This window comes from Lutra lutra, chromosome 10 (assembly GCF_902655055.1).
Source record: "Lutra lutra chromosome 10, mLutLut1.2, whole genome shotgun sequence".
NCBI lineage: Eukaryota > Metazoa > Chordata > Mammalia > Carnivora > Mustelidae > Lutra > Lutra lutra.
In genome coordinates this window covers 67,058,194-67,072,112 of record NC_062287.1, presented here as the reverse complement: position 1 = coordinate 67,072,112, position 13,919 = coordinate 67,058,194, and the positions used below count along the sequence as shown (strand labels likewise).

Genomic DNA, 13,919 nt, shown 5'->3' with positions numbered 1-13,919 from the left:
CTAGAACTAGGTCGGGTATCTTATTTATCTTTGAACCTGATTCTAGCAGCTGCTAACTCAATGTTTAACTGAATAATGAATTCTACTGAATCAGAAACTATAGAAACCTACACTAAGAAAAATTAAAGGACGTTTATGATAAAATGAAAATAGCTAAGTATGATTTGAAACAGGAAAATATCATTTGTATAGTCAAACTACAATATTTTGGTTATACTACAAAACTTCACATAAAGTCATAAATGAGATCCATGGTCTTCCTAAAGCTAAACCTATTAATCTCAGCAAAGGTATTAAATTCACTATATACAGAAAAGTTTAAATTCTAGACTTCTTCTTAATTATGTTACTTAATAGCCCTTAATTTTTCTCTACTCGAAAGCCACTATATTTGTTGAATACAAGCATGTTATGCTTGCTAGGCTAATATTTGAAAGACTCTGCAAGTCTCATATGAGTCAACTACGCAGCATCATATCTAGAGCACAATCAATGTACAACTGACAGGAACAGTCTCTTTCATCCCTGTCGACTGGCTCTACTCTAGAGTTAAAAAATCAGAATTATCACATACATAAAGTCCTTTGGGAAACAAACTATTCTTAACATGGATTCTGCTTTAAAATAGCACTTCAGGGGCGCCTGGGTGGCTCAGTGGGTTAAGCCGCTGCCTTCGGCTCAGGTCATGATCCAAGGGTCCTGGGATCGAGTCCCGCATCGGGCTCACTGCTCAGCAGGAAGCCTGCTTCCCTTCCTCTCTCTCTGCCTGCCTCTCTGCCTACTTGTGATCTCTCTCTGTCAAATAAATAAATAAAATCTTTAAAAAAAAATAAAATAAAATAGCACTTCACACTGAATCTTACAAAGCAGTAATCTGTTAATCTTATAAGGCATCTTGACAAATATCTATACATATAAACCAATTTTTCTCAGAACCTCATTAAACTCAAAAACTTATTTTTTAACATTTGTACTCTTACATGTTCTAGTTCTCAATTAAAGCATTAAGAATAGCAATATGTTTATATCAGCAATATTTGAGGATATAAAAGAACCTGTCGAATCTAACAATCATTTGGGATTTGTGCAAACACATAGATATTTAGCTAACAGGTCATAATTAGAATTGTAATTGTAATGACTAGCATATTCAATAACTAAATATGGCTTCGTTTTCATTTAATCAATAAATATTTATTGGACAACAATGCATAGCACATTGCGCTGGTCCCTAGAAAGAATATAAGATGAAAGTAATAACATAATGGAGGGGTATGCTGACATTTATAGAGTGCTTATTATGTGGAAGCAACCTTACGTGTATTAACTCACTTCTTGCTCCCAAGCTTAGGAAGTAGTTACTAGTATCCTCATTTAAATACGGTACCAAACATGGACGGGACTGGAAGAGATTATGCTGAGTGAAATAAGTCAAGCAGAGAGAGTCAATTATCATATGGTTTCACTTATTTGTGGAGCATAACAAATAGCATGGAGGACAAGGGGAGATGGAGAGGAGAAGGGAGTTGAGGGAAATTGGAAGGGGAGGTGAACCATGAGAGACTATGGACTCTGAAAAACGATCTGAGAATTTTGAAGGGGTGGGGGGTGGGAGGTTGGGGGCACCAGGTGGTGGGTATTGTAGAGGGCACGGATTGCATGGAGCACTGGGTGTGGTGCAAAAATAATGAATACTGTTATGCTGAAAAAAATAAAAAAATTTAAAAAAATAAAATAAAATAAAATAAATACGGTACCAAGAAGTTAAGTAACTTGCCCAAGGTCACAAAGCTACTATTTGAACCCAGGCACTCTGGTTGTCATATCCTGCCTTTGAAGATTTTCCAATCTAATAAAGGTAATAATGTAGTAACACGTAACTTATAAGAGGGTGTAATTTTTCAAATGTCAAAAGATATAGTGCAATGGGCTTCAGGGTTAGGGAAATGTAATCAGGTTGAAAGAGAATCAGAAATGGTTACTTGTGGGAAGTAAGAAGAGCTAGATTTTGCTGGTTGGATAATATTTTAAGAGCATGTTTTTAGGGGCGCCTGGGTGGCTCAGTGGGTTAAGCCACTGCCTTCGGCTCAGGTCATGATCTCAGGGTCCTGGGATCGAGTCCCGCATCGGGCTCTCTGCTCAGCAGGGAGCCTGCTTCCCTCTCTCACTCTCTCTCTCTCTGCCTGCCTCTCTGTCTACTTGTGATCTCTCTCTGTCGAACAAATAAATAAAAATCTTAAAAAAAAAAAGGCATGTTTTTAAAAAACATTAAAATTTGACACCCATTATCTCAATAATTTTCACAAAAACAGTAATCTCTCAACAGTGGGTTATAGCAACAGTTTTATATAAATAAAAATGTTGATATCCATGCCTACTTTATATATGCATGGTTCAGTTTAGTTCTATTAAACAAAAGAATAGATATAAATTATTATTGCTCCCAACCCTAGAGATAAAGTAAATGGAAATACGTAATAAGGCAGAGAAGAGACCTCTGTTTACTTACCCTACGCTTACATCCACACTGTACCAACAGCAAATCATTCTCAAGAGAAATGGGTGCTCTTTAAGAATCTTGATTACGTCAGTTTTACCAATCATTTGTCATCATTGTCAATTGTCAATAATTTTGCCCCAAAGGCTTTGTACAATGGAGAGTGTTTGTACAAAAGTAGATTTTAAGCCAACAGTACCTGGACAGAACACTTTAAAATCTGTGTAATAAACCTCATAAAAGAATATGCCTCTGCATATCAGGACACCTAAACATGCTGCCTAAATTGAAGAAGATCCTTAAAGACAAATGAATCAATTTTAAAAGTAGATGTCTTCTGGAATCTTAACTGACAACAGATATTTAAATTTATATATTCAGTGATATGTTTTTCCCAGCCCCCTATTTTTAATATAACCTTTTCTTTCCAAGTTGGGCTATCATGGTACTTTAGTACCCTGGAAATGTACTAACCCAGTCCCTTCAATTTCAGCAAAAAAATTATAGTACCTTGATACTGAGAGGCAAAAACTTTGACTAATCAAAAAAACTGGAAAATAAGAAAGAGGCAGCCCTAAAGAAAGTACTTAAGAAAGCACTTAAATGGGGCGCCTGGGTGGCTCAGTGGTTTGAGCCTCTTCGGCTCAGGTCATGATCTCGGGGTCTTGGGATCAAGCCCCACATTGGGCTCTCCGCTCCACGGAAGCCTGCTTCCTCCTTTCTCTCTGCCTGCCTCTCTGCCTACTTCTGATTTCTCTCTGTTAAATAAATAAAGTCTTTAAAAAAATACTTTAGCTCTAAAAAAAAAAAAAAAAAAGGCACTTAAATAATAGTTTTCACGCAAAATCAAAGTTCACCAATTTAAAACTTCCTAGAAAACAGATGATAAAAAAGTACTTCATAATATTCACTCAGGACAAGGGCATAGAAGTGACACATGAAAGCATAAAGCACATCTGGGAACAGCAACTAATGTAGCCAAATGTGGCTAAAACAAAACTGGCCTGGAGCAGGAGACAAATACATTAAGTTAGGAATTTCTGGTTAAAGAAGATAGATTGAATACAAGCATTTAGCGCTGAAGCTTCTCAAGATAACTTCAAAACAAGAGTTAAGACATTTTTTAAAGAGCATAAACCCATAAGAAACCAGAACATGATTTCAAAAGCTGGAAAGCAGATCAAATGGTAATGACTATTACATGTAAAGAAGCTGAATTCTCTATTCGTTTAGAAGAAAACCAAAGACACCTGGTTTGTAGCACATTTACAATTACACCAAAGGACTCCCATATACTCCCTGGAGAAGTGGTTGCTTCCAGAGTTGGGGCAGAGAAAATACACCATGGGCTGAAGCATAATGTGGCGCCAGAAAGTAAGTTCTCAGAAAGCAAGGATGAACAACCAGAAAGTGCTCCCCTGGCCAAGATTGGAACAGCTTGAAAAGCAAAATAAATAATAATAGCATTGGGTTATAATCCAAAGAATAAAGTAAATATCCAAAAGTCTATACTGATATAAATTATTATGGGGAAATAAATGGGGAAGAAGGGTTAACTCTTCCTCACCAGAGAAGTCCAATTAATAAATACAGAAATGAGGAAAACAGAAAACTACTATTAGAATGCACCAGTAATAAGACAAGACCCATAGATAGATGCTAAAATTGCTGGACAGAAGTTTAAGCCTCAATAAGGTATCTGCTCAGTCTCAAAGTATTAGTAATTATTAAAGAGGAAAACAGTAACTTTATAGTGGAGAAAACCTAACAGACAGCACCATACCCAAGTTATCAAGGTTACCATCACTAGCAGTACATCACATTCTCCCACACCTTCCAGATGGCATATTGAGAAGAACACATCACATCCGCAATATCCCTCTCTTAATTCCCAACCTCATGAGAGAGGTCATAAATCATGAGAAAATGTCAGACAAACCCAAATTGAGGGCCATTATACAAAATATCTGTTCAAAGTGTCAAGGTCATGAAAGAGAAGGAAAGGGTAAGAACTGTCACAGATAAAAAGAAACTATGGAAATAAGAACTAAATGCAGTGCAGGATCCTGAATTTGTATCTTTGAACAAAAAGGGCCATTTGTGGAAAAACTAGTAAAATATGGTTAATTTCTTACTCTTGACAAGTGTTTTATAGTTATATAAAATGTTAACATTAGGAGAAGCTCACTGACAATTCTCTATTATTTCTGCAACTCTTCCAAAAAATTTTTAAAGGATAGTAGGGGGGGACCCTAAAATGCTCAGAAACTATCAGTTTCAGACACTCTGGGAGTTAAGGGTAGAGCCCAAGTAGGAGCACAGATTTGTTCAAGAAGCAGTTAGAACTCCCAGACCTCTCTTCTACTCCTTGACCCTTTCTGGCAAAAGGTTACATGACCTCTGAGAGTGTGAAACTGAGTATCTCTGCACTAGAGGATGTTAGTCTCAAATGAATGTGAAGAATGCCATACTGAAAACTGGAGAACAAATGAAAATATATTTGCATACTTAATGATGAAACCCAAATCCCTTTTTCCTACTCAGTCCCCAAGCTTGTTCTCTCTAGGCATAAGATCAGAAATCTTTTCTGGGAAATCAATCCAGCACAAGATTAAAGAGGTGTCATTGGGAGTCTGCAAGGAAATTATTCAGCCATATCACTCTACAGGGAAAACCATAATCATCCACTTGTAGGGCTGCTAAGCTTTTTTTTTTTAAAGATTTTATTTATTTGACAGAAAGAGAGAAGTCACAACTAGGCAGAGAGGCAGGCAGAGAGAGAGAGGGGAGGAAGCAGGCTCCCTGCAGAACAGAGAGCCCGATGTGGGGCTCAATCCCAGGACCCTGGGATCATGACCTGAGCAGAAGGCAGAGGCTTTAACCCATTGAGCCACCCAGGCGCTCCAGGGCTGCTAAGCTTTTTAAAGCACCTCTTTTAAGTAAGAGTTGACTTCAAAGAATCACCAGGCATCCAAGGAAAGTATCTCATATGAAAGACAAAGTCCAAGCAAATAAACACAAAAAGGAAATTTGGAGAAAAGAGGGAATGTGTAGAGAAAAAAACTACTACTAATTTCCTAAGAGAGATAAGACACTGTATCCACAAGACAGAAACAGGATATTTAAATTTTTTTTCAGAAGGAAAAAAGAGTGCTTGGAAATTATAAATATGATGGCAGAAATAAAACTGTAGTAGAAGAACTGGAAGATAAAAGTTGAGAAAAATTTTCCATAAAGCAAGAGGGAAAGGAATGGAAAATAGAAGAAAACAGGTAAGAAAATTAGAGAAACCAGTCCAGAGGCCCAAAACCTAAACCATAGGAACTCAAGAGAGAGAAGAGAGAAAACTGAAGGAAGAAATTTAAAAAAAAAAAAAAAAAAGTATTTAAGGAAACTACCCAGAACTGATGAATTTCTGAATAAGACTACCCTGAACTTGACAGAAATGGATTTTAAAAAAGACCTATACCAAGGCACATAATATAGGAATTTCAGAACTCTGGGAGAAAAGATTCTCCAAGCTTCTAGAAAGGAAAAAAAAAAGTTTCAAAATAGTGGAAAAGAATCTTCTAGGCATCTGATGTCTCAACAGCAACACTGAAAAAAAGAAAACAATGGAACAATGTTAAAAAAAATTCTGAGAGAAAATTATTTCTTACTAAGAATTTTCTGCCTAGCCAAATGATCTATAAAGCAAGAGGACAGAAATATTGTCAGACATGTGAGGTTTGGAAAAAAGTATATGCTGCCCAGAAAGCTATTGAAAGTGGTCCTCCAAAATGACAAAACAAGCAAAGAAGACATCAGATATGGAACTAAGAGCCCCAATACAATAGAGTCCTGAGCGGGGCTACTAAGATGATAGTAAAGGCAAATATAGACAACAGCTGCAATTCAAGAAAACTTAAATAAAAAATAAGTACGTTTGAACATAATAAGAGGAGATTTATACACTTGAGAGAACTGGACTAAATCACGGCTTCTTAACAGTGTCACTATTGGCATTTTGGACTGCACAGTTCTTTCTTGTGGGAGTCTGTGCTGTGCATGCGGGATGATGCTTGGCGGCAGAGCTTGCTTCCACCACTAGGCATCAGCAGCACACTCCCTGCCTTCCCAACACTGCCAATGTCCACTGCATTGCCCCCTGTTGGGAACCTCTTGCTAAATTAATGATAAGTACACAGAAAACTAAACAAAAGCAAGTTTAAAAAAAAAAAAACATTAACACAGGGAAAACAAAATATACAGCAAAGGGAAACAATTACAGTAAACTACAAGACTCAACTATGAATAGTTTATAGTCACATTGATACACACTCTGAGTACTGGTATAACCAAACTACTTACAATATGACAATACTGGGAAGATTGAGCAGGACTGAGAAGTGTGTCTGGGTATGGCTTGGGATAGCGGTACACCTTATCTTCTACTTGTAGTAAGTCAGTAAATAATGCCTTAAACTGAAATCTCAAGAAAGAACACTACAGACAGAACATTTTGAGATATGGGGATAAATATCAAAGAAATGAATTGAAAGTGGTTGTGTCTGAAGAGCCCAAAATAAAAAGAAGAGGGAATTTGCAGAGGACTGTTTTGTCAATAGTCCTGCAGAACTATTCAACTCTTTTTAAATATGTACACATATAGCTTTGATAAAAATTAAACTTAAAAAAAAAAAAAAAACTGAAGCTAGATTATGAAGTACTTTCACTGGTTAAGGCCACACTGACTTAGAACTAAACAGCTTTACAACTTTGAGCAAGGTCCTCAACCTCTTCAAAGCCTTACCTTCTTCAACTATAAGATTATGAAGAATAGCAGCTGTCTTAAAGGGATATGATAGGAACTAAATAAGATAACATATGCAAAAGGTTTACCACAGTATTTGGCACACAGTGCTTACAAATAGTACCAATTACTCAATTTGCAATCAGAAGTTATTAACTATAAACTTTAGAAAGTAAGTAAATCATAATCTCTCCTGTTTTAGAAAGTAACTGACAGTTGTAGAGAGGACCAATTCCTAAAGAGCCTAGAAGTCAGAGGCCTGAACTCATTTAAATATGAAAAAAAGGAAAATGGAGGAGTCAAAAAAATCTCGGAACTTAAGTAAATCAATAGATGCTGACAACACTAACTGAACAGAGCACAGAAAGAATTATGTTGAGAAGAGAATACGAGGAGAGAGAAGAGATATGAGCCTGATATTACCTACATGTAATCTGTGGGTCCTAGCATACAACCAAATACAGATAACAGGTATGCAGGTGGAAATCTGAATCTAGAGGAGAGGTCAGGGCTGGAGACAGAAACGGGTATATTACAATCAAAGGCTGAAGCCATGCAAGTGGATCAGATTACTCTGTGGCAAACTCAGAGCAAGAAGAGAGGGGAAAGATAAAAAACATGAGCATAAAAAACAACATTCTAACACGATACCAATAATTACCTCAAAAACTACAATTAGGTCATCTAACTTTTTTAAGTAATGTATATATCCATTGCTGAAATAAGTAAAGAAAATCTAAATATAACCCAATGATCCAGATATCCAGGAACAACAACTGTTAATACTTTAGACTATTTCTTCTAATCTTTCAATGCCTATAACCCTAAACTGTCCATTTTTTCCCTGACAAATCTGGAATCCTATACAACTGCACTCAGCTTTTTTACTTTATTAAGTCAGCATTTCCAATGGTATCTTAAATACTAATGATTTTTAATTAAACATTCCAATTTAAGTAAACTACAGATGAGTGTCACTTGACATAACTGTCATATTTGCTTCTTACTGGTAAAGGAGAATCAACACCCAAGTTTTTTTAAAAAGCCTAATTTTTAAAGAATGATCAGAAACAAGAAAGACCAATGTAGCACATTTCCTTAAGTAATTTAATTAGGAGACATAAAAGAATATCATTTGATACGAACCATAATAAATCCTGATGGATTTTATTAAAAACCAGACAATAGAGATAAAAAACAATTTGCTTTAATGTTTTGGGATTCTCAACATTAATGGTCTTTATATACTTGTGAGGTCACTGTGAAGCTCAAACGAGTTAATATACAGGAAGCACATATGACAGTATCTGACATATAATAAGTGCTTAATAAATATTGGTTATTACTATCATCACCATTGTTTCATATAGAAACTGTTTATGGCATGGAAAAGGAGCAGAAAGAAACCTGAGATATGAAACTACTCTTTTGTCTTTTCTTCCACTTTTCCATTTCCTCTACGTTTATATATTCTGTGGACATCACTTAAAGTACTATTTTAAAACAATTAGATATGTACCTTATCCTGAATTATACTCTAAGATACTTGAGAGATGAATAAATTTTTGCTATTTCCTCAAAATGTTCCTTACATGGCACAGTACAGTAATATGCACAGTGAAGACTCAATAAATATTAGTATCAAAAATTCTTAAAAAGAGAATAAAAACAAAGCAATAAATAAAAATTGGGATGACAGTAAAAGCAAGAGACCTGAAAGCCAGTATCAATACAATTCAAAGACACGGAGTAGAATGAAATAGTGAGGTAAAAAGCTTTGTTATGAACCACAATGAATAGACCACACTCCCTTTGCTCTTCTCTGGCTATAACAGTTTAGGAGGGATACTAAAAATATTGGATTATGCCTAAAAGAGAGCAAGTGAGAAACAAGTAAAGAACTAAGGATCCACAGACTATAGAACAGAGGGGGCTGGCCCTCCTCCTCCCCTCTCCCATTTTCAACAATAAGAAAAAGCTGTCCTATGGGAAATGATTTAAGATTTCTCTGTTGTCCAAGGCAATTATCAAAAGATGGCAGGTCAGAGGTCTAGACTTCTTTCAGCTCAGAAACTTAAAATAACAGATCTCTTCTAAGACAAAGATGTTATCAGAGATTAGCCATGAAGGTATTCAAGCAAGAGTTGGAAAACAGCTTGCCAATGAACTGTCCTGCAGAAAACATCCAAGTAGGAGATAATTGGCTAGAATTCTAAGTTTCTTCACACCCTGTAACCGCATCAATAAATATTACTGAATATCTGCTCCAGAAAGGGTCCTGTCCTAGACCTAGAGAGTATACAAAAACAGAAAATTGAGAGAAACACATACACATCTCTGCTACCAAGGAATTCATAACATTACATAAAATGGATATTATAGTTTGGGACCATCATATATGTCACCAAGCACTATTTATTAATAATTGCCAAATAAATCCTAGTCACATAAAAGGTCTTCAAAGAAGGAGAAATCCCTAAGGTTAAAATGGTCATAAAAAGATTTTTAGAATAAACAAGGTATAGGGTATTTATGGAAAAATGTATATGAAGGTTCTGAACAGAGAAGTAGAAAGCAGGAATAGTACAAAAAGAAGTGAAAAGCAAGTGAGAGAGAACCCCATTTGGCTGCATTAAAAATGTGTTTCATGGGAGAAGAGATAAGCTGAAAAGGAAGGTTGTGGCCAGAATCAACTGTACTAGGCCTTGAATACAAACTAAGTAGTTTCAAATTTATCCTGTATACAGCATCTGTAGCAACTGCTCAACTCTGCTATAGCCACAGACAATAGTAAATAAACGGGCATGGCTGTGTTCCAATAAAACCTTTGTTATGGGGGCACCTGGGTGGCTCAGTGGGTTAAACCTCTGCCTTTGGCTCAGGTCATGATCTCAGGGTCCTGGGATTGAGCCCCACATCGGGCTCTCTGCTCTCTCTCTCTCTGCCTGCCTCTCTGCCTATGTGTGATCTCTGCCTGTTAAATAAATAAAATCTTTAAAAAACAAAAAAACCTTTATTATGAATACTGAAATTTTATTTTCATATATTTTCATGTGTCATGGAATATTATTCTACTTATCTTTTATAATTTGGAAATGTAAAAGACATTCTTAACTCATGGGCCATACAAAAACAGGCAATGATACCTGTAGTACACTAAGCAGCCCTCTTTGGAGTCCTCTAAGATGTATCTGTCCTTGAGCTTCAGGGACCAAAATAATATATTATTCATTCAACAACTACACACATGCATGAATGCACACACCTAAGCAAGATCTAAATCTAGCAGGGGTCAGGGTTCCCTATACAAAGGTCCTAAGCAAACAAAAAAACAATAAAACCCTCTATATTGTTGATAATAAGCCATTAGAACGAAGCAAATTTTTGTTTTAATTTTGCAATTTATTTTCCCATAGTAAATGTACTTAGTTACAAACTAGTCTTATATACCAAGGTAACTATAAAATAGGGTATAATCAAGGAATAGTGAAGGGATATGAGTTCTAGCCCTTACACTGTCATTTACTCATTACGTGACCCTAAACAAGTCACTTTTTTTTAAAGATTTTATTTATTTATTTGACAGAGAGATCACAAGTAGGCAGAGAGGCAGGCAGAGAGAAAGGGGGAAGCAGGCTCCCTGCTGAGCAGAGAGCCCGCTGCATGGCTCAATCTCAGGACCCTGAGATCATGACCTGAGCTGAAGGCAGAGGCTTAACCCACTGAGCCACCCAAGAGCCCCCTAAACAAGTCACTTTCAATCCTCTGGTGTAAAGTAAAAGGGATTAAGTTACTAGATGATCACTATACTCTCCCTTTAGCACTGTATGATTCAACTCCAACTTAAAAAGACAGGGTAGGACAAAGAGAAAAGTGGTAATTAAGGACATAAAAAGGATACTGACTAAATAAGCAGGCAGATAAGAAAAACAGGTAGGAAAAAGACCAAAAAAGTACAATATAACTAAATTACTAAAATAAAGAAAAATTCAGCAAGAGGAGTATGGTCATCAAAAATGAAAGAACTAGTTAACAAGCTAAAAAAGGCAAAAACTTCAAGTAATAGGTCTTAAGACTTGAGACCACTGTGCTTGCTTCCAGGAATCATGAGAAGAGCCAAGGAAAAAGAACAGCCTGAAGACCAATCTAGAGAATAGGAAAAAAAAAAAAAAAAAAAAAAGACATATGTTCCAAAAAATGTAAAAGAAAAAAAAAGTTGCGAAGTGCTTAAAGCCTCAGGTAAGGGAGTTAGCCTTAAAGGAGAGGCAATTAATCTTTAAAATCCAAAAGGTAAAAGCAGTATTACAGTATTGGTTTTTACACAACTGATATTTTTCTGCAAAGCTGCATATTTATATCATGGGTTTTTTTAAGACATCAAATTATTAGGGAAATAAATCTGATGTTGCATTTTCTTAAAGCAGAGTTTCACCTATACTGTATTTTTCTAACAATCAAAAAATTAAGAAAGGACTAACTTTGCTTTTTGTAAGAATGAAAACCAGCAATATGTAGCTTTAAATGGAAATGCATGTTTATCTTTCTTACAGCACCTATCACTTCTGTTCTTTTGTAAGAGTTACCGACGTATGTAGTAAAATACCTCTCCTTTAAGTGAAGCTCAACGAATATTACCAGCACTCTCTTAGTAGCTTTGAAAGCTCCCACGGCAAGAACTCTTAATTCATCTGTTTATCTGCCTTGCACAGAGTTGGTGATGTTCGATGAATAAATACTGACACACGATAGCCAAGTTAAAAAAAAAAAAAAAAACTGTCCTTGCAAAACAACTGCCATCTGATAATGTAGGAAAAATATTTTATCAGATACATAACTCCAGTATCACTTTTGCAGTGTCAGAGCTTGCTTAAGTAGCAATAAATTGCTACAAAGCATCTAAAAAAGAAAAACCAAAAAATAAGAATGTTTAATGGATATCGCTTACAAACATCAAGATTCTACACAGCTCATTTCAACAGGACACTGCCTCTATTTAAGGTATATGAGAAATAAAAATCCAAAGCATTAGCCTGATGATCAACTAGTTAAAAATACACATTTGGATACGCTGAAGATATTTATAAAGCCAACAGGGATACTATTAATATATTGAAATTCACTGGCCAGCGCTGGATTCTACCATTAATCTTCTACTACTATTCAAGAGAAGCCAAGAAATTAAGGCTTCTCATATCACACTTGCTTTAAAGAATTCAAGAAGTCACCCAAACTAGCATACACAACCCAGCTACAAAAAGTAGTTCAGCTCTCCATATGGTAATGTTTAGCTATCTCTCACCTTTCCGTGAAAGTCACATTTACTTTTTCAACGAAATTCCACAGGCCCCATTTAGGCAAGCCAACAGGATTACCAAGTAACAGGAGTTCAAAAAAGTCCTAACAGTTAACTCTGCCCTCCCACAGATCTCAAGTTGGGTGTAGATTTCACAAGCCCTGAAAGCTACACATTGCCACTGTCAAAACCAGAAGCAGCACCGTCACCCTGTCGTGCCCATCAACAACTGTTACAGAAATTTTTCTTTGAAATTATCTTGGCTCGACATGTTAAATAAGTACTTAAAAGGCCACCTTCTCCCCCAAAGCTGGACCTGATTCCTTCCAGTCCGCTCCTTTATCCGTCCGGCCCGACAAACCCGAGAGGGGCGGTCTCGGTTCCCCCTCCCCCGGCCCTAGATCCAGTCGGGTCTCCCAACTGCTCGCCGCACCCACCGTACAGCCCCCACCACACACCTCCTCCTCCCCCTACAGCCGGGCCCGCACACGAGCTGGGCCAGCAGCCGCCCCTCGCCCGGGCCTGCACTGCCTCGAGCGGACACAGGCCTCGGGCCTAGCTAGCCTCCTCCGCTGGCCCCTCACCTCTTTCGGGACCAGTTGGTTCTCCTCGCCAGGCACCATGGCTCAGACTCTGGCCGCTCCTCTCCGCCCTGCCAGGGGAGGGGGCAGGGTGGTGGCGGCTCTCTATCTCAGAAGAGAACGGCAGCGGCAGTCATCCTCTCCGCCGCCTGCGCTCCGGCAACCGCGGAGGCCTCAGCCTGGGCCTCAGACACCAGCGCGCAGACACCGACCCACGGCTGCTCCGCCGCCGCCGCCGCCGCCGTCGCCTTCGTCGTCGACCCCTCCCCCAGCCCGCTGCAATCAATGGAAAAATGGCGGCGGCCGCTCTCGCGAGAATTCGAGCCGTCGGGCTCCGAGCCCGGCGCTCGGCGCCCAAGGTGCCGAGGCAGCTGTCGCTCGCGTCTAATTACCTCAGCTCTTACTAAGCCCCGGGATGTACAAAATTGGTTGAGCGGCCATGCAAACAAACGCCTCACGGGAGGGATTCTGGACAGTCCATTTCGGGAGTCCCTCTGCCGGCAGGGAAGGACCAGGCCTCAGACCCCTCCATGCTTTCTTGGGCTCTTCGGATTCTGCCCACCAGGGAAAGACTGGAGCCGAAAGCTCCTTCTCTGACCTTACCGCCAACCAGCACTGCCCTCCCTTCCCGTTAGAAGAGCGTCTTAACTCCATCTCCTCTTCGCAAACCCCTCGCCTCTCCTGGGAGAGAAAGCGTCACGGGCGGTCTCCCGGCCTCCGGGCTCGGACTCGGCCCCAGCCAGAGGGAACTGCGTT

At 38.3% G+C, this 13,919-nt stretch overlaps 1 protein-coding gene across 3 annotated transcripts in view; it reads right to left on the bottom strand.

Annotated features, from left to right (window-relative positions):
• USP47 (ubiquitin specific peptidase 47) overlaps positions 1-13,409 on the bottom strand; it is a 117,075-nt gene extending 103,666 nt beyond the window's left edge. For 2 of the 3 annotated variants that reach the window (XM_047690323.1, XM_047690324.1), the window contains exon 1: positions 13,167-13,408. In XM_047690323.1, coding sequence (XP_047546279.1) covers positions 13,167-13,205 — 39 coding nt within the window. In that variant the 5' untranslated portion in view covers positions 13,206-13,408. Of the gene's footprint in view, positions 1-13,166 lie in introns of all 3 variants that reach the window. The other variant, XM_047690322.1, reaches the window with a different exon arrangement.
• Positions 13,410-13,919: the final 510 nt, after the last annotated feature.